General features: G+C 46.4%; 1 protein-coding gene across 1 annotated transcript; it reads right to left on the bottom strand.

Moving 5' to 3' along the window:
• Window positions 1-1,847: 1,847 nt before the first annotated feature.
• LOC308597345 (uncharacterized protein) lies at window positions 1,848-18,943 on the bottom strand. The gene is made up of 8 exons (XM_081213254.1): window positions 18,795-18,943; window positions 13,445-13,484; window positions 8,939-9,005; window positions 7,873-8,050; window positions 7,661-7,741; window positions 3,629-3,748; window positions 2,523-2,613; window positions 1,848-2,013 (listed from the first exon to the last, which is right to left on the bottom strand). The coding sequence occupies exons 2-8, from the start codon at window positions 13,479-13,481 to the stop codon at window positions 1,979-1,981; spliced, it is 609 nt and encodes a 202-aa protein (XP_081069380.1). The 5' UTR covers window positions 13,482-13,484; window positions 18,795-18,943; the 3' UTR covers window positions 1,848-1,978.
• Between the last annotated feature and the right edge of the window lie 828 nt (window positions 18,944-19,771).

Genomic DNA, 19,771 nt, shown 5'->3' with positions numbered 1-19,771 from the left:
AGAGCCTGCTGGATCCGGCCAGTGACTCATCTAGTCCAGCCCCCTGTTCTCACAGGGGGAACCAGGAAGCAGGATTCAAACACAAGAGCAGAACTCTCCCTGCTTGCGCTTTCCTGCAACTGGGATTCCTCCAGCTGTGGATTAAAAGTAAAGATAAAGAGACCCCTGACCTTTAGGTCCAGTCGCGGATGACTCTGGGGTCATCTAGTGCTCATCTCATCTTATTGGCCGAGGGAGCCAGTGTACAGTTTCCGGGTTATGTGGCCAGCATGACTAAGCCGCTTCTGGCGAACCAGAGCAGCGCACGGAAATGCCATTTACAGAGGCCAGAGCGGTGCCTATTTATCTACTTGCACTTTGACGTGCTTTCGAACTGCTAGGTTGGCAGGAGCAGGGACCGAGCAACGGGAGCTCACCCCGTCGCGGGGATTCGTACCGCCAACCTTCTGATCGGCAAGTCCTAGGCTCTGTGGTTTAACCCACAGCGCCACAAGCATCCCTTCCAGCTGTGGATTAAAGAGGGGCAAATCTGTCCATTTCAGTGCCTCGCTTTTCTCCACATTTCAGCATCCTAGAATTGCAGAGCTGGAAGGGACTCATTGAGCCCAACTCTCTGCCCTGCAGGAATTACAACTAAATCATCAGTTTGCGGCTTTTTTTTATTTTAAAGGATCATGAAATTTTTATTTTTCTCATGAAAATTCACTGGCATTTTGGTGTGAATTTTTCATTATACATGTTTTTATGTAATGTTGCCTAATACATACATTTTTACACAGCAATTTCTCCCAATAACACATTTTTCTATGTTGTTTTCACTTGTATGGATTCATAGGCACTCCCCCTCCCCCCATATATGCATTTCTGAACACATTGCTTAGATGGAGAAACCTTGCAAATTTTAAAGGGTGGTTCTATGTTCCGGTTTTCATATTATTTTGGAAAGAGAGAGAGGTTTGCCTTTAAATGAGAACCATATGGAATTTCTGTTCTGTTCCTAGTTGGGGTCCCATCAGAGGTCAGAGCTGCTGTTTCTCAGTATCCTTTGCCCCACAAAAATCCAGAAGTGAAATGATGGCTCAATCTTCTTGTTTGCTTTACTTATTCCCCTCCTCTAATTTACTTTTAGATGCTCTGAATTTTTCTTTTTCTTTAAAGAGCAGGATAAACATTAAAACAATGAAGCATTAACTGGCATAAATGAAGCACTTAAATATCATCTTAAAGAGAGTGGCACCATAAATCACAGCATCATGACAGGATAATTAGAATGCCAAAATAGATGGAAGATTACTCACGTCTAATGCTGATGATCTAACTAAACCTGCGTATCTTTTAACTAATCAAGAGTTGAAAATCACACAAAATTTCCAATTTTTCCAAGGCACAAGGTGAGAAAGAAGTGAAGGCATTCATATGAATTTACATAGAATTATAATGTTGGAAGAGATCCCAGGGGTCATCCAGTCCAATGTCATTTACCCCCCCACAAAGCTATAATTCCCAGCACCTTTAACAAACTACAGTTTCCAGTATTCTTGGTGTGTGTGTGTGTGTGTGTGTGTGTGTGTGTGTGTGTGTGTGTGCTTTCAATGTGCTTTACATCTATGGCCCTAACCCAGGCGTAGGCAAACTTGGCCCTCCAGATGTTTGGGGACTACAACTCCCATCATCCCCGACCACTGGTCCTGTTAGCTAGGGATGATGGGAGTTGTAGTCCCAAAACATCTGGAGGGGCGTGTTTGCCTATGCCTGCCCTAACCAGTGCAAGTTAGCATCTTACAAGAAACCAACCATTTGCAAAAGAGAGTGGTTGTCCTGGAAAGAAGAGGCAACTATCCTGGAACTCACGGAGGAAATGAGGTTTAATTGGTGCTGCTGGGTGACAAGGGATACAGCTCAGCCATGTTGAGCCTCACTTTGCTCCATGGGGTCCCAAAGGAAAAGCAACGAGAGACCTGTCTGCCACCTTCCGCGATCACATCTGGCCTCTATCAACGGCTGGACGAGAAGCTGAAAGAGAAGGGCAACCCAGTTAGACTCCACAATGAAGTACAGTGGTACCTTGGTTCTCAAACGCTGAAAACCTGGAACTAAGTGTTCCTGTTTCCGAACATTTTTCGCTAGCTGAACGTCTGGTGCGGCTGTCGGCTATTGTTTCCGGGGCTCCTGCACCAATCAGAAGCTATGCCTTGGGTTTCCAAGCATTTTGGACCGAAAAAGCCCCAGATGCCAGAAATCGTGTCTGCGCAGACACAGATGCTGGAAATCACTGCTGGGTGACTAGGATCCAGCCCACAGAGGAATCTCCACTAGAGTGAACTGGCCCAGGCGACCCCTGAAATAAATTGTTCTGTGCCATAAAACAGTGGGTGAGTCTCTGTGAAGTGGGAGTGGCCTTGTAAGGAGCTGGATCATGACTTGTTCATTGCAAAGGGTTTACTTCCATCAAATGCCAAGAAACATGTGGGGGGGGGAGGTCTGTGTGCACATCCCAGGGCACCCTGACCCCTTGTACTTACGCATGCCATCCAGCCTGCAGGCACTTTTCTGCAGCACTCCCTGTGGGGTCATGCACACCCGGCTGCTTCCATCGGCGATGTCCTGGAGAGGCTGAAAGGAGAAGGGGGGTGGGGTGAGCTGGTTGACCTTACTTACTTACTTAGGGACATGGGTGGCGCTGTGGGTTAAACCACAGAGCTTAGGACTTGCTGATCAGAAGGTTGGCGGTTTGAATCCCCACAACAGGGTGAGCTCCCGTTGCTCGGTCCCAGCTCCTGCCAACCTAGCAGTTTGAAAGCACGTCAAAGTGCAAGTAGATCAATAGGTACCACTCTGGCGGGAAGGTAAACGGCATTTCCATGCGCTGCTCTGGTTCGCCAGAAGTGGCTTAGTCATGCTGGCCACACGACCCGGAAGCTGTACGCCGGCTCCCTCGGGCAGTAAAGCGAGATGAGCGCTGCAATCCCAGAGTCGGCCATAACTGGACCTAATGGTCAGGGGTCCCTTTCCCTTCACTTACTTACTGCTTGATTGTAAACAAAAACAAAAAAACAAACCACCTCAAAGCAATTTACAAAAAAGATACAAATAAAATTTAACAACAATAATTTAAAACTTCCACAAAACTTAAAATAACAATAGACTAAAACAACAGATGAAAACTTGTACCAACTTTCTAAGAGTTTGGGTGGGCTTGTTTAAAGAAGAGGGGTTTTTTTTTAGCAGGGGCCAAAAGGCGCAGGGAAGGCACCTGCCTGATATCCATAGGCAAGGAGTTCCGAAGTGCAGGTGCACATTAATCATTTGAGTTCTTACAGATGCAGAACGGGTATTTTGTGGCACCTGCCACAAAGCCAGTTCTTCCATCAATCATGCCCTATAGAACTTGCCTCATTCATGCCGCTTAATGTTTTCCTCAGCTTCTTAGCTGTCTTTTTAGGCTGGGAGAAGCTGAGAAAATGCCGTACATGCCAGGCAGTTAAGTAAGTTTTTGTGGGCTGTTTACACCGCAAATCTAGGGTCTTTGCACCAGTGCCACACCCTGGGCTGCCAAGCCTCCCATCATTCTAACCTGCCCCCGTCACTTTCAGCTCCCACTCCCTTGCCCCCAAACCCAGTCTCTAACCCGCAGTCGCCCTGAGGCCTCCTCCACCACTGGAACGAACTGGGGGTCTTGCAGGCTGACACCCCGCCGGTGAGCCCTCTCCTGGGCTTTGTTCCTCAGCAGCTCTGGTGGTGGCATCTCCTACACGGAAGGAAGGGTGTCAGAAGAGGTTGATTGATTGAAAGCGCTTGACATGCCACCTTTCAAAGCAGATATTCCCAGAACAGCTTGCAATGCAATACTTTATCTTTATGAAATCAGTAGAAAAACAAACCAACAAAAACCCCTAATGAAATTTCACTTAGCAGCAGGTGCTTCTGGCTTAAAACTGTTAAAAATCAGCATTAAAAGATCTGGGATAATGCCTCTACCTCTGATTTAAAACCCCAGATTTTCATGCATGGACCAGCTCCAGGGGGGTGAGGCGCCTGAATAATGCACAAAACTCTGCAATAGCCTCCCTTTGCAACTTGGCAAATCAAGAGAATTTCTGCTCAGTGTTTTATTGCACTGGTGGTGTTTCAAGCAGAGCGTTGCAAATCTGCCTGTGTGTGTCCAGGTCTATCCAGTGCTGTTTCCTTGCTTCAAAGGGAGGGGAACAACCACTTTGAACAGCTCCATATGCCTGGCAGGTCTAGCGGAGACAGGTTGCTGTTCCCTGCCTGCGAAGGATAATTGCTATTCATGGGCAATTTACCCCCTAACAGCATTATGCGCATTCTAATTAGAGGAGTGAGCTTTGTAGGTAAGAGGGAGGCACTCGGCATCCAAGTGTGACCACACAACACATTACTCCCTCCCAGAAGGTCAGCACTTGAAGGATGCATTTATTTAGGTTTATGCTCAGTGTTGCTGCCTTGGACCTGCTGCCATGGATGCCCTCAGCACCAGCCCCTTCTAAGGACCGTCCTCCAGACTTCATGCTGTTTCATGCAGAACATGCTTCCTGTGTTAGCAAGTTCCATAGTTTAACTTTGTGCTGCCTGATGAAGAATTTTCTTTTGATGAAAAAATCCACATGCCCAGCAAGGGGCAGGACCTAGCCAGGATCTCTTCTCTGTATACAAGTGTGTGTGCATGTTCACAAGTGGGCAAGGATAGCTGTCACCATCACCAGAACCTATTACATTTATAGACCACCATATAGTTAAAGCTATGGCTTTCCCAGTAGCGATGTATGGAAGTGAGAGCTGGACCATCAAGAAGGCTGATTGCCAAAGAATGGATGCTTTTGAATTCTGGTGCTGGAGGAGACTCTGGAGAGTCCCATGGACTGCAAGAAGATCAAACCTCTCGTGGACTTCCGGGTTAGCGCGATCGGCAAATGGCGGATTCCCTCCGAGCTCCGGAGGGAATCGGCTTTGTAGAAGACGGGTCCTGTCGCGGCGGCGACGCGGGGACCCTCAGAAACCACAGGCGCGGAAGCCTGTGGACCTGGTAACTCGGCAGGCACCATTTGCGCCCTCCCCGACCAGCGAAGAAGCCTTTTTAAAGGCTTCAGAGCCGGTGACGGAGAGTGGCGTGGTGCTGTGAGTGGATTGCTTCTTCTACGGAGTGAAGCTGCGAGCCATGGCCGGAGAGCGCTGACTTCTTCTTTGAACATTTGGGCTCTAAAAGTAACAACCCGTGAGTAATACGGAAATTGGACTTAAAAATTTCTTTTAATTGAATTCGGTACGACCGGGGGAGGTGCTAAAAGGAAGTCTGCCTCCCCCCCCTTGCAGGCATTTTTAAAGCAAGAATCGGATAACTAAGGTTGTGAGACTGTCTCTCTCTCGTTGAGATAAAAATTTTTAATTCCACGATTTGGCTACATAAGTTTTGTGCTGGAGGACCAGAATCGACTGTGTGAGTTGAAGTTTAACTCCCCCGGATCCGGGAGCGACCCGAGAGTGAGCCTGTGGAGGATTTAAATAGAGTTTGACAGCTGTCAAATGAGCTGTCAAAGTCAGGAAATTTGGCTTTGTGCTATTTCTACCGGTTATCTTTGTTACATTGGACTTTAAGCTTTTGGAAATAAGAAATAAGAACAAAATAACCTGATTGTTGGATATTGTAACCAGAATCCCTCTAGAGGGGGTTCTGAGATACTACAATGGCTGCAGATGGAAAAGTACAGGCAGAGTTGGATAGAGTGTTTCATTTCCTGGGAATATTGCAAGAGTTGAGTGATGTTATGGCTACAAATCTTACAACCTTGAACTCTAAGGTAAACAACTCTGTTGAAATCGGTGAGGATTTGATTCAAGAAGAATCTGCAGCTGGAGAAGAAGAAATTTGTGTTGTTTTAGAGGAGTCGAATGGAGGAGCTGAAATGCGGCAGGTGGAGAAGGACAACCAGAGGCCTGTCAGGATGGAAGTTAAGGAAAACAAGGTTCGGATGATGAAAACCTGGTATGAAATGGAGAATGAAGATTGGGGACTCTCTCCTATGGGGAGTCCGAAAGACCTTTGGATTACAAATTCGATAAAGGTGAAAATTGAAGCATTTGGGACATTTGGGACATTGGTATCTGAAAAGACCAAGAAACAGGATATGGACCTTTTCTTTGAATATGGAGGCCTGGTTGGAAAAAATACAGACCCTAGTGGGTCAAAGCTGCTCCGAGACTTGATGTTCAACATGAAGGATTGTCAACAAAACCGGCTGAAAGGGACTGAGACTTAAGGGCCTCGGACGTGATAGACCCAGGCTGAGAACTGATAGACTGAAAGACAATTTTGGGGGAGCAAAACCGGGGAAGGGGGGAGATTTTGGAATCCAAAGGGGTATAATTATATGTTTTTATTGGATAAGTTGTTGGGTAACAATTATAAAAATTGGGAAACTCGTGAAAGGGAACTAGGGTCAACCTTAGAAAAAGGGGTAAATGTTATGTATTAAAATGAGGTTTAGAAGTTTAAATTCGATAAATTAAGATAATTTAAGTAAAATGTTAATAAGGGATAGTTTGGGGATAAGAACTTGTTGAGTTAATTATTGGAATAGGGATGCAAGAAGGGGAGGTGGGGGAAGTCCGGGAAAGTGGTTAAGAAATTAAGATTTTAAAACTATATTTGTTATGTGTGTGTTGTGTCTGTATGTTGTTGTGTTTGTCTAAAAAACTTTTTGAAAACCCTAATGAAAATTATATATATATAAGATCAAACCTCTCCATTCTGGAGGAAATCAGCCCTGAGTGCTCACTGGAAGGACAGATCGTGAAGCTGAGGCTCCAAGACTTTGGCCACCTCAGGAGAAGAGAAGACTCCCTGGAAAAGACCCTGATGTTGGGAAAGATGGAGGGCACAAGGAGAAGGGGATGACAGAGGACGAGATGGTTGGATGGTGTTCTCAAAGCAACCAGCATGAGTTTGACCAAACTGCGGGAGGCAGTGGAAGACAGGAGGGCCTGGCGTGGTCTGGTCCAGGGGATCACGAAGAGGCGGACACAACTAAACGACTAAACAACCACCACCACCTTTTCCTCCTGAGAAGCTCAAGGTGCTGTAGCTTGTTTTAAGCTCAAAGCAACCCTGTGGAGAAGGATGGACCGAGAGGCAGTGACTGGCAAGCTTCTTTGATGTAGCTTTTCTGATATGTTAATCTTAGGGCCAGGAAACAGGTCTCACATAAAGGTGATAATGATCGCTGTCCTCCTGGCCATCCTCCTTCTCATGTATATTGCTTGTTTATGACCTCAGGGGTTGCCAAATGCACTCCTTTGTAGTTCTGTTTTATTTACCCCATGCTTAATTAGTTTTGGTAGTTTAACTTTGTCCCCACATGGGGTTTGTTGAAATGCTCAGAAGAAATCTAATTGGTTCTTATGAGCACTCTGTAAAAAGTTCTTTGTGAATAAAACGACCTGGGCCGAGGGGTGGAGAGAGAGAGAGAGAGAGAGAGAGAGAGAGAGAGAGAGAGAGAGACTGACTATTATACGCATCCTTCCCAGAGTCTTGCTGGTTCAAGCCTCTGTGTGTATTCTTATTAATCAGAGTTCAGTCCTTCCTTTACTTTGGGAACCCCTCAGCTCCACTCCGCTGGACTGGGGAGAGTTGGAAACGCCTTACCTGCTCATTACATTCTTGCTGCCTCAGTTGCTGCTCCCTCAAGGCCTTCTTCTCGTGGACTGCTTTGGCGAGCCTCCTCTTCTGCGGGGAGGAAGGCAAAGGCACCACAGTTGGTTTTGTGGAAAGAGCCTGCCCCGAAGGGAGGGTGTACTTGCTTGATGCTCTGGGGCCGCCTCGCTAGGGAGGTGGGGCAGGCTGACAGCAGGACTCACCAGGTACATGTTGTACCTCATCATCTTCTTCCTGGCATCAGAGACCGTGGAGCCCATCTCCCTCAGCTTGGCCCTCATGTCGACCATCAGGTGGGCAGGAGGGTCCTGGTTGTTTTGGAGCTTGGTCACTTCAGTCAAAAGAGGCCCCAGAGATTCATACAAGGTTGAAATGAAGTTCCTGAGAGAAGGACAAGCAACCCAGCAGTGTTAATAAAAATAAAAATAAAATATAAATAATAAATTTTATTTATATCCCGCCCTCCCCAGCCAAGACCGGGCTCAGGATGGCTAACACCAAATATAAAAACAATTGATTGAAATACAGCTTAAAAACAAGATTAAAATACAACACTGAAACATTAAAATGCAGCCTCATTTCAGTGGAAACTCAATCAAAAACCTTTGGGGGGATAAAAACGTCAAGTCTTCACCAAGGCTAACTATCCAGACTAGTCCTACGTGGGCCAGAAAAAGCCTGGGAAGTCCCCAAATAGGAGTTCTATCACAGAAGGAGAAAGGAAAAAGGAAAGAGGGGGAGGGAATAAAATTGATTCCAAGCCAAAAGGCCAGGTGGAACAACTCTGTCATCATCATCATCACCATCATCATCATCATCATAATTTATTTATTATTTATACCCCGTCCATCTGGCTGGGTTTCCCCAACCACTCTGGGCAGCTTCCAACAGAATATTAAAATACAATAGTCTATTAAACATTAAAAGCTTCCCTAAACAGGGCTGTCTTCAGATGTCTTCTAAAAGTGTCAAACGCCTTTTCCGCGTCCACAAAAACAAAGGCTACCTTCTTACTTGGTTTCATATCTAAATACTCGATCATATCAATCACTGTTCTTATATTATCACTCATTTTCCTGCCCGGCAAGAACCCTGCCTGCTCTTTATTTATACAATCCTGCAAAACTGTCTTTAATCTTGTTGCCAATATTTGTGCATAAATCTTGTAATCATTATCTGTCTAGCCCCCTTTTAAAGCCATCTAGGTTGGAGGCCAACACTCCCTCCTGTGGCAGGGAGTTCCACAGTCCAACCATGTGCTGCACTTACACCGTCTCCTCATCCAGTTCCTCTTCTCCATGCAGGGTGTTCTCGGTCATGGAACATCGAGGCTCAGCTACGCAGGGGAAAGAGAAGGGGAGAGGACATGGCAAATGAGTGGGGGTATTTTGGCCCCAGATAGCCTCAGAGTGGCGGGCATGGTGAGGCACAGAGCTTCTGCAGCTGGTAGCCCCTGTTTGCACCCGTGCCCATTCCCCCATTTCTGATCCTTGTGATGTATGAGAGAGCACAGCTGGGCATGTTGCTTGAAATGCCCACTAGCCAAAACTGCCTGGAGAAGCCCCCCCCCCTTTAACTGCCTGTGGGTCAAGCTTGGAAGCTCCAGCTGAAATATAAAATATTAAAAAATGAATGTAAAATAATGTCTAAAATACTGTTGGAATGGCATTTGAAAGATGAGGAAGTGAAATCGGTAATGATACATTGGGCAAAAGACTTTGGATATAATATACAGCTTGAAGAATAGGAAAGGTTATGGAATGAAAGGATAAAATTTACAGCCTGTAATGCTTTGAAAGAGAATATGATGAAAATGATGTATAGATGGTATATTACACCAGTGAAATTAGCTAAAATGTATAAAACAAATAATAAATGCTGGAAATGTAAAGAAAAAGAAGGAACATTTTCTCATATGTGGTGGGAATGTAAAAAAGTAAAGAACTTCTGGGAAATGATATATAATGAGATGAAAAAGATGTTGAAATATACATTTTTTAAAAAACCAGAAGCATTTTTGCTTGGTATTATAGGCCAAGACATTAAAAGGCAAGATGTTTTATTGTTTTTATATGTAACAACAGTGGCAAGAGTATTGTTAGCCCAGAAATGGAAGCAAGAAGAAATTCCGACGAAAGAAGAACGGCAGACAAAATTAATGGACTACACAGAATTAGATAAAATGACAGGAAGGATTCGAAACCTGCGGGACCAGAGATTTACAGAAGATTGGAAGAAGTATATGAATTATTTGAAGAGCAACTGTAATCAACAAATTACGCTAGTAGACTACAAGAAGTTTTGTAAGGAGAAATATACGAAGTGTTAAAAAGTAGAAAAAGATAGAGATATTGGTTATGAGTTTGAAATGTAATAGTATGTTTAATTACTGTTGAAAATGATATGTTAAAAAACTAATTTTATATATATATATATATATATATATATATATATATATATATATATATGAGAGAGCTTGGAAGCTCCAGCTGCTCCCCATCCACTACTGAGCCAATAGAGATTTAGCTTTCTGTGGCAAACTTTAAACACCCACTGAAAACTGTGGGATGTGGAACACATAGCAGTCAAGTACAACGTTCCTAGAGTGGACATGCTGGGGGATGCTTTGTACCACCCAGGAGAAAACTTCATGTTTCCTCCTGAGCTGGGACAAGACTTCCTCTGCATATGACTAGAGGTGGGCGTGACCTTACCTGCCCAGGTACCAAAAGGGGCAACGTAGGCAGCACACTCCCTCTTCTCCCTCTTGCTTTCGTCGAAGAAGCAACAGCTCTTCAGCTAGAGATAGTTATGGGATAGTTCCATGTGTGTATATTTTGTAACCCAAGTCTGCCTTCAGGGATCCAATTGTGACCTGATGATACTGTGAGTAAATTCCTCTTACTGATTCTAAATAAGATTGTCGTATTTATTCTTTTTAACAGGGAAAAAAGGGATTTACCAGGAATCCTATATTTAGAAGCTCAAACGAGCTTGCAACAAGCAAATTGCTGTACGTTTAAAGAGGAATGTTTAAAACTCTGCTAAGTTATAGAACTTGCTACAACTCCTGCCTCCCTGAACATTCCCACAAAAACTTTTCTATTCTACCAGGCCTCTGCAAACAATTAAGAACGCATCTTCCCACAAGGGTTAATGGATGCCTGAGTTTAACTCTTTTAATGGTTTTATTGCATGCTTGCTCGGGGTTTTGTAATTTAATACAAGGACCTTGAACATGTCTCAGCAGTGGGTGGGAGGTCAGTGCAACTGTTTTAACAATGGTGCCACACATTCTCAAACAGAAGACCCCGTCAGCAATCTGGATGCCCGCATCCTGCGCCAGCTGGAACTCCCGAACCAGACCTGAGGGCAGCCCCACATAGTCCAGTTACAGTGCATGGACTACATGGATTCATGAAACCTATGGAAAGAAGGAGTGTCCATCTTCAGGCCAGAGTGTTGGTCCTTTGATGGGGTGGAGCCTGGAGGTGGGAGTCTGGAAACAGGCAGCAAAGACTTTGACCAGCTCCTTCCAATCTTAGCTGGACCAAGTTGTTTGCTTGGAGCTGTCCATGGTCTAGGAATTGTTGACCAGCCTTCCTTCTTTCCCTGCAGGTTCTGGCATCAGATCAACTATATACTGTATTTTTCTCTCCACAAGACACACTTTTTTCTTCCTAAAAAGTAAGGGGAAATGTCTGTGCGTCTTATGGAGCGAATGTGTGGTCCCTGGAGCCGAATTGCCCAAGGGCAAAAAGCAGATCATGCTTTTTTTTTTTTTTGAAAGAGGAAAGTGGGTGTTGAAACAAAGCCGCTGATCGTTTGCCAATCAGGAGGGAGATAAGGGACGCTAGCGATAAAGGAGGCTGCCTAGAAGGGGGGGGGGGAGGTAAAGACAGCAAACTTGCAAGCAGAGGAGACAGGAAGACTAAAGCAATGAGGAGAGAAATTAGAAGAAAAGGAGGAGCAAAAAACTGCTCCAGCTAAGGAAAAGACACTAAGGGAAACAAGAGGGACGGGAGTGTTGAAAGGAAGCAGCTGATCGGCAAGCAATCGGTGAGGGAGATAAAGGAGGCTGCCATGGATCCTCAGGATTTTTACATTGGGTCACCCCAAATTCACCATCAGATCACATAGCATGTCCATGGCTACAGCCTGCACCAAAAAATCACGCACCCACTGTTTCGTGGGGCTGCAATAGTGCAAAAAAGTGTTTACAAAGCACGGATACACATGGATTGTCAGGATTTTTGCATTGGACTGCCCCAAACTCACATCAAATCACATGTCTGTGGCCACAGCATGAACCACAAGAATCCCACATCCACTGTTTGGTTCAGAATAATTTTTTTTCTTGTTTTCCTCCTCTAAAAACTAGGGGCATCTTATGGTCAGGTGAGTTTTATGGAGCGAGAAATACGGTAGATGGTCCACTTGGCGCCTTGGGTGGGCCAGGCAACTCCATCTTCCACAGCTGCTTCAGGAAACCATTCCCATCTACCAAATTCTGCACCAAACAGATTGAAGGAGTGTATTCTAGCTATTTTACTAATTAAATTAATATACTGCCCTTTATCAAAAGATCTCAGGGTTGTTCACAGAATAAAATACAAGATAAAACATTCTGTCCCAAGAGACCAGGGCCCTGCGGGACTTGACATCTTTCTGCAGGGCCTGCAAGACAGAGCTGTTCCACCAGGCCTTTGGCCAGGGCGCAGCCTGACTCCCTCCTTCGGCAATCTTTGCGGAGCTCTGGCCCAGTGGTTGCCATTGGTTTGATTTGAATTAATTTTATAATGAATGATTTTAGAGTGTTGTGTTGTGTTGATTTGTACTGTTGTACTGTTTTATTGTTGTTAGCCGCCCTGAGCCCAGCTTTGGCTGGGGAGGGCGGGATATAAATAAAATTTATTATTATTATTATTATTATTATTATTATTATTATTATTATTATTATTATTATTACAATCCATTGCAATGTAATGTTGGAAGGGGTTCCATGGGCCATCTAGTCTGACCCCCTGCAACACAGGGATCATAGCTGAAGAAACCCTGACAAATGGCCACCCAACCTCTGCTTGGAAACCTCCAGGGAAGGAGGGGCCACTACCTTCTGTTTCGAATTCTTTGTGGCGCTTTAGCAGAAATGCTGAGAGTTTCAGGTTCTTCAGTGCAGTATATTTATTGTGAGCTATATATACAAATATCTACTGGCTATAATACACGAGCAGTTCATACAGTCAAACAGAGTACCTGGCTGCACCTTAAGGCAAATAGGAAGATTTTCTCTCTCTCTGACCACACTCCTCTACACCACCACCTTTACTGCTTTTTAAATCGATGGCAGTCAATCAACTGTCAGCATCTTTCTACTGAGTCTTTCTGACCCAGCCCCTCCATAGAAAGCATTGCAGGCTGATTGCAACAGCCAGTTGCACTGGTTAGCAAACTCAAGCCTGCAGACTTACTATCTCACACAGCATTCTGTGAATCCTGACAGTCTATTCCACTCTGAAACAGCTCCTACTGTCAGAAAGTTCTCCCGAATGTTTAGCCGAAATACCTGCAAACTCAGCCTTAAATGTAGCTGAGAGGTGGCCCTTGGACCAGCTCCCATCCCCATTGCCATGGGAAGCAGTCCCTTCCTCCCATTCTTGCATTGAACCGCCTGCCTCTCCTGCCTTCCTCCACTGATGTTAACCTGTGCCCTGTCCTTCCCTACAGGATGTGGTGTGTGTGTCTTCAGGGGTTGTGTGAAGTAGCCCTTCTTACCTGGGAGGCTGGGGGTTGCAGAACCTCTCTGATCCATGGCCTGAAAGAAAAAAAAGAGGGAGCCTTGTGGGAGGCTGGTCTACTCTAAAGAGGCGCCGAGGCATCTCCAGCCTTGAACATTTAATTTATTTATAAGAGCATTTATAAATCATCAACTCATTTAAAAATAACCCATTATGGTGGTGTACAATAAAATTCTTTAAACACCATAAAGTCATAGAAGACATACGGTATTTATGCCTGGATATCTAAAATAAACTGTTCCAGAAAATGATCAAGTAATAGTGTTTAACCTTATAACTGCTGCTACAATCATAATAGCTAAAAATGGAGAGAGAAAAAGCACAACATCAGTGATTTGTCAGTAGGAACTATGGTTAAGCTAACTCACCACAAATTAATACATATAAAACCAGACTAATGGTTTTGTGGAAAAAATTATATTTTTTGTAATGTTTCGGAGCAACAAGTTCAGTGATAATCTCCAAACCTATGTTGCTTTCAAACCTGCTGTCGCTGTATTTATTTAAGCTCTTTATCTTTGGTTTGTTTAGTTTATTAATAAATAATAATTGACAAACCATGACAGACAGAACAAATGGCCAACACTGAATCACATTAATTCTCTGAAACCCCTTGGCTAAACAACTGCTTTTTTGTGGGCGAAAGGATATCAAAATGGTAGTTGCCTCTATGGCTTTCTGAGCACAAGGCATGGGCAGAGCTGCCTGGAGTAGACTCCATCATGGCATTTTGTGTCGCCTGCCCTTTTACAAAGTTGCACCCAGCCCCAAGCCCCAGGGCAAAGGCAGGCTGCTGCTAATAATTTTCCATTGGCAAAGTGCTGCCTCATAAATTGTCACTGCCGCACAGTGATGAAAACCACCCATGGCGAGTTAGTGGCGTGTCATCGAGGCCACCAAGAAGTTTGTTCTGAGGTCTCATTCCCCCTTCCCAGGCCTCCTCTCCCCACTTCTCTGGAAACTTTGGCTGAATCAAAACCCACAGGTAGAAAAGTGAAATAAAATAAGAATCCTTTGCCCCCAGCAGAGGGCAGTGTGGGAGTGCTCTTCGGGGCCAACATGCTCCGCTGAGTGAATGGTCCAGCATTCTCTGCATCAGTTTCGGAGAAGAGCATTTGATGCAACACACAACTGAAGGGTCTCTTAGCTGCCAGTTTCCCTCCTCAGGCTCCCAGAAGGTGGGGAGAGGCTTCAGGCTTCTAGCTGAAGTGAAGGAAACAGGGGTGTGCACAGGGGCGGAGGAAGCGGGGTGCGGTGGGGCGGACCACCCTGGGTGTCTTCGCTGGGGGGTGACATTCGGCGCACCGCCTGCCCCTGACTCCCAAGCCTACCCTGAGCCTGCCATTTTCGGAGCAACAAGTTCAGTGATAATCTCCAAACGTGTGTTGTTTTCAACCTGCTGTCATTGTATTTATTTGTGCTCTTTATCTTTCGTTTGTTTAGTTTATTAATAAATAAAAATTAAAATACCATAAAAGTCAGAACAAATGGCCAACACCAAATCACATTCGGTGGGGAAGGAGAGGGAAGGAGGTTTGGGAGTCGCGGGTGGGTGGCACGCTGTATGTCCGCCATCGGCGTCTCACTGCGCCCCTGGCTGCGGGGCGCACACACCATTCTGTGCAACTGAGTGGCTATTCCGCACCTGGGAGGGCACAATCTGTGCCCCACCCCCCTCGGGAGCGCGCCCACCCTGGGCAGCTGCAACATATGCCCCACCACTGTGTGTGGCCTCTGTAGGGGGTGGGCTGGCTCCTTTCCCCTCTGCAGAGGTAATGCCCGTGTTCCAGAGGCAGGAGAGTCTCCCTCCCACTTTCCCAGCTTCTCCACACCTGAAATTTAGGCTCCCTTTGCCCGCAGAATCCATGCACCTCCAGCACCCACCCTAAGGCAATTCTGCAGCATCGCTTGGGTACCCTCCTAAGGTCATGTTTATGAGTATACTCACCCTCTGAAAAGTACAGTGGTATCTCGGGTTACAAACTGTAATGGGTATGAGTTACTCGTGCGTAAACTGCCGCCTCTCCAGGCTTAATTGCCTTGGTTAAACCGTTCTGACTGCACAGCCCATCTCTGTGTGGCTGTCTCAGTCGCTGGCAGAATCTGTCTGTGGGCGTTTCTTAAACCCTTTCCAGCATAAAAGCTGTCTGACTCCCAGTTGCCGCCTTCTCTCACTGCGCGGGAGTCTTCTGCGCAGGGAGGGCGTGAGTAGTGGAGGGCCTGTGCTCTCCTCACTAATCTCCAGAGAAGAATCCCGGAGCTCTCCCTCCGCTTCCCCCATTTGCCCCCCATTATCCCTGGTGTTGCGCCGATTTCCTTCCTCCTCTACCGAGCTGCTTCTCCCCCTGGTGCTGGGTCCTTCGCCCGCAGAATCTGGGAGCCTCCCCTTCGCCTCTTGCTCTGATGTCAGTTCCCTGACACAAACACTTTGGGTTACGATACAATAATCTTTATTGCCATTGTCCCATACAGAACAACGTAATAAATTTCATGTTTCATGACTGCTTGACATAAACAGAGACAACAAGTCCAGCTTTTCTTTGCAGCTGCCCCCCCTTCTCTGCAGGTCACTCCCACTGTTCCCCCAAATCAAAACAGCCAGGCTGGAGGGGAGAGGGGGAGGTCACAGGCAGCCTAGACTTCTTTCTAGGCCGGGGGTCAGCATTTTTTTTTTTTTAGCTGCAGGCCAGCCCACTGTCCCTCAGACCTTGTGGGAGCTTGTCCACTCCACTCTCTGGCCCACAGGAGCACCAGGGCAGTGGCGGCGGCAATGGCGGAGGGAAGATGAGGGCTGGCTGTGGAGAGGGGCTGCTAAAAATGGCTCTCAGCCAGCTCAGCCCAGCCCCCTTCCTCCTCTAGGCAGGGCGGGGAGAATCTAGGAGGAGGGAGGGAGGAGACGGCGCCACAGTGTGTGTGTGTGGGGGGGGGGAATGGAACGGTGCAGAAAAATAATGGCGCAACCCGAACAAACAGAATCCCCACGCCGATCCATGAACAGTCCGCAGGCCGGATCCTGAAGGCAATTGGGCCTGATCCGCCCCCCTGGCCTTAGTTTGCCGACCCCTGTTCTAGACCGAAGAGGTCCTGCAGAAATGTATACAGGACAACACTGAACATGGTTTCCTGCAAACAGAATGTGCATTCATCACTTTCTGATCAAAGCTGAAGATCGCCAGGAAATGAGGCTCTTTGCGTTATTTACAGCTAAGGAGAGGGAAATTTCCGAGACTCTCTCCTGTCGGGAAGGGAGTCCTCCAGAGATAAAAACTCATAAACATTTGGGGGGGGGGTGAGGCAACTTGGAGGGAACAGAAACTTCACATTCGGTGCTCATCTTGGTTTGAGTCTTTTAGCACCCCTCCCTGCCTATTCATTTTATTGCACATTTTCTGTTTTATTTTCCCTAGCATTTGGCGAATAGGAGGCAACATGGTGGAGGTTTTTGCAATCATACATGGCATGGAGAAAAGGGATAGAGAAAAGTTTCTCTCTCCCCCTTGTGAGGCTTGAGCTCATGGGCAAAGCTGGATGTTGGAAGATTCACGAAAGAGAAAAGGAAGTCCTTCTTCACTATGCAGTGCATAGTTAAAACTGTGGAACTCACTGCCACTGGAAGCAGCGATGGCCACCCACTTGGATGACTTGAAAAGAGGATTGTACAAATTCATGGGAGAGGGGGCTACCAATGGTTACAGGCCAGGATGGCTCTGCTCTGTCTCCACGCTGGAGGCCACAATGCTTCTGAATTCCAGTTGCTGGAAAACACAGGAGGGGAGAGGGGTCTTGTACTTGGATCCTGCCTGTGAGTTTCCCATTGGGGCAGCTGCTTGGCCACTGTGAGAACAGGATGCAGGATTTGGCCTGATGCAGCCAGGCTCTTCTTTTGCTCATATGGAACCTCCAGCTGCAGGAGCAGTCTATCACAATTCCTAGGTTCTTAGGGTTCTTTGGCCGCTGTGAGAACAGGATGCTGGACCAGAGGGGTCATTGGCCTCATCCAGTACTCTTCTTATGTACTTGGGCCATCATTTTATCTGTCATTTTGCTGGCTGTTTCGGCGGTTCTCAGCCTGTGGGTCCCCAGATGTTGTGGGACTACAACTCCCATCATCCCTGAGCTCTGGCCTTGCTAGCTAGGGGTGATGGGAGTTGTGGTTCAACAACATCTGGGGACCCACAGGTGGAGAAAGGCTGTCTGATATTCTTTCCCATGGTTGCTTTGTTCCTATCATAAACCATTCTGAGAACTGAATAAGAAGAGAGGGGATGTAGCTGAAACTTGCCTGGAACCCGACTGGAGAAGTTTAGAGAGAGCCGGGAGGTTTTCAGGGGTCAAGTGGAAGGTTTTTAATAGGATGGAGAGGATCTTAGCTCCATTTAAAGAACTACAGTGGCTGCCAACTCTTTTCAGGGAAGAATTCCAAGAGCTGGTTTTGATCTTGAAGTCTGAGATGGGCTGGAACTGAGATAGCTGTAGATAGCCTGCTCTTGCATGCATCTGTCTTGAAGGCAGAAATGTTGCTTTTGAGACCCTTTCCAAAATAGCTCCATCTTTCTGAGATCAGGTGGATGAGGACAAGGGACGAGGCCTTTTTGGTTGTGGTGCCACACTTCTGGAACTTCCTTTCCTGGCCAGGCTTCGCTATCAGACTCCCTATCTTAGTGGAGGCAACTGAAAATACTCGATTTTCTTTTTTAATGCTTTTAATTGAGTTTGATGTGTGCATTGCTGAAGCTGATTTGGTGGCGGTTTTTAAGCAGCTAATTTTAATATTGTTTTTTACGTGATGGTTTTCAGTCTCCTAGTGAAACCTTATGACTCAAAGTGAGATAGAGTCCCAGAGAAGGGCAAAACATTAAGACACAATTTAAAAGTAATTTAAAGCGACTTCCAACAATAAAAAATAAGTTACCTACACCTCACGTGTCAAAAGCCAGGGTAAAGAGGTGTGTCTTCAGCATCTTCAAGAAACTGTGCAATGAAGGGGCCAGGTGTACTTCTGTGGTGAGTTACAGTTCAGGGGCCACCACAGAGAAGACCCTCTCCACCTGAGCAGTCACCCACTGAGCCTCTGAGGGTGGAGGAACTACTAAGAGGGCCCCCTCTGCCGATCGCAGCACCTGAGAGGGTCTGTAGGGAAGGTGGTGGTCTTTCACAAAAGCACACCTCTCCCCCCACCCCAGCTCCCAGACAGAATCCTACCGCACCTGAGACCTGTCAGATTCTACACGCTACGTGGTCCATCCTTAAAATCCAGGTCACACCTCGTGTCCACCTGTTGTGGTTTGCTGGCTTTGGGAAGACCTGGGAGATCCCAAGCAACTCACCTCAAGGGGAAGGTTTCTGTGGGGCAGCCGGCCTCTTCTCTGGTGTGGTGGTTGAGAGACCCACCCAAGACGGGACCTCCCTTGGCCTCTTTCCCCAGCCTGCTCCTTGGAGTGGCTCACCAGATGGATGTTGTCTTCTGGTTGCCAGGAGGCTGATGCCACCGGCTGGTCTTATGAGGTCACAGAGGAAGGTGGCTGATCATGGAACATGAAGGTGGAAAAGCAGAGACCTATATGTTTATGTTGTTGTTCTTGTTTAGTCGTGTCCAACTCTTCGTGACCCCATGGACCAGAGCACACCAGGCACTCCTATCTTCCACTGCCTCCCGCAGTTTGGTCAAACTCATGTTGGCAGCTTCGAGAACACTGTCCAACCACCTCGTCCTCCGTTGTCCCCTTCTCCTTGTGCCCTCCATCTTTCCCAACATCAGGGTCTTTTCCAGGGAGTCTTCTCTTCTCATGAGGTGGCCAAAGTCTTGGAGCCTCAGCTTCAGGTTCTGTCCTTCCAGTGAGCACTCAGGGCTGATTTCCTTCAGAATGGAGAGGTTTGATCTTCTTGCAGTCCATGGGACTCTCAAGAGTCTCCTCCAGCACCATAATTCAAAAGCATCAATTCTTCAGCGACCGGCCTTCTCACTTCCATACATCCAGCTCTCACTTCCATACATCACTACCAGGAGCAGGAACCGGCAAGCCACTCCAGTATTCCTGCCAAGAAAACTCCATGGACAAAGACAACAGGCATATATTTATATATTGGGTTTTTTTCTAACCTCCTCCTCCCCATTTCACCACAGGGTCCCTTGGACGGGTTACAAGAAAGCAATCCTACAATTTCAAATCAAATAAAGTTCTTCCTAAGATTTAGTCAGAATCTCCTTTCTTCTCATTTGAGTTGGCTTGGTTTTATTTGATTTTTGTTTGAAAGAATTGTAGAGTAGGGAGGGACACAAGAGTCCAACCCCCTGCAATGGAGA

This window comes from Podarcis bocagei, assembly GCF_964188305.1.
Source record: "Podarcis bocagei genome assembly, chromosome: 11".
Classification (NCBI taxonomy): Eukaryota; Metazoa; Chordata; class Lepidosauria; order Squamata; family Lacertidae; genus Podarcis; species Podarcis bocagei.
Note: the sequence above shows the minus strand (reverse complement) of the source record. Positions and strands in the feature narration are given on the sequence as shown.

Coding starts and splice junctions, on each gene's coding strand:
- LOC308597345 (XM_081213254.1), bottom strand. CDS start 13,481: ATGGATCAGAGAGGTTCTGCAACCCCCAGCCTCCCAG. Junction 8,051..8,938: donor GAACTGGATGAGGAGACGGT/GTAAGTGCAGCA, acceptor TCCTTCTCTCAG/GAACTTCATTTCAACCTTGT. Junction 7,742..7,872: donor TGAGGTACAACATGTACCTG/GTGAGTCCTGCT, acceptor TCCTCCCCGCAG/AAGAGGAGGCTCGCCAAAGC.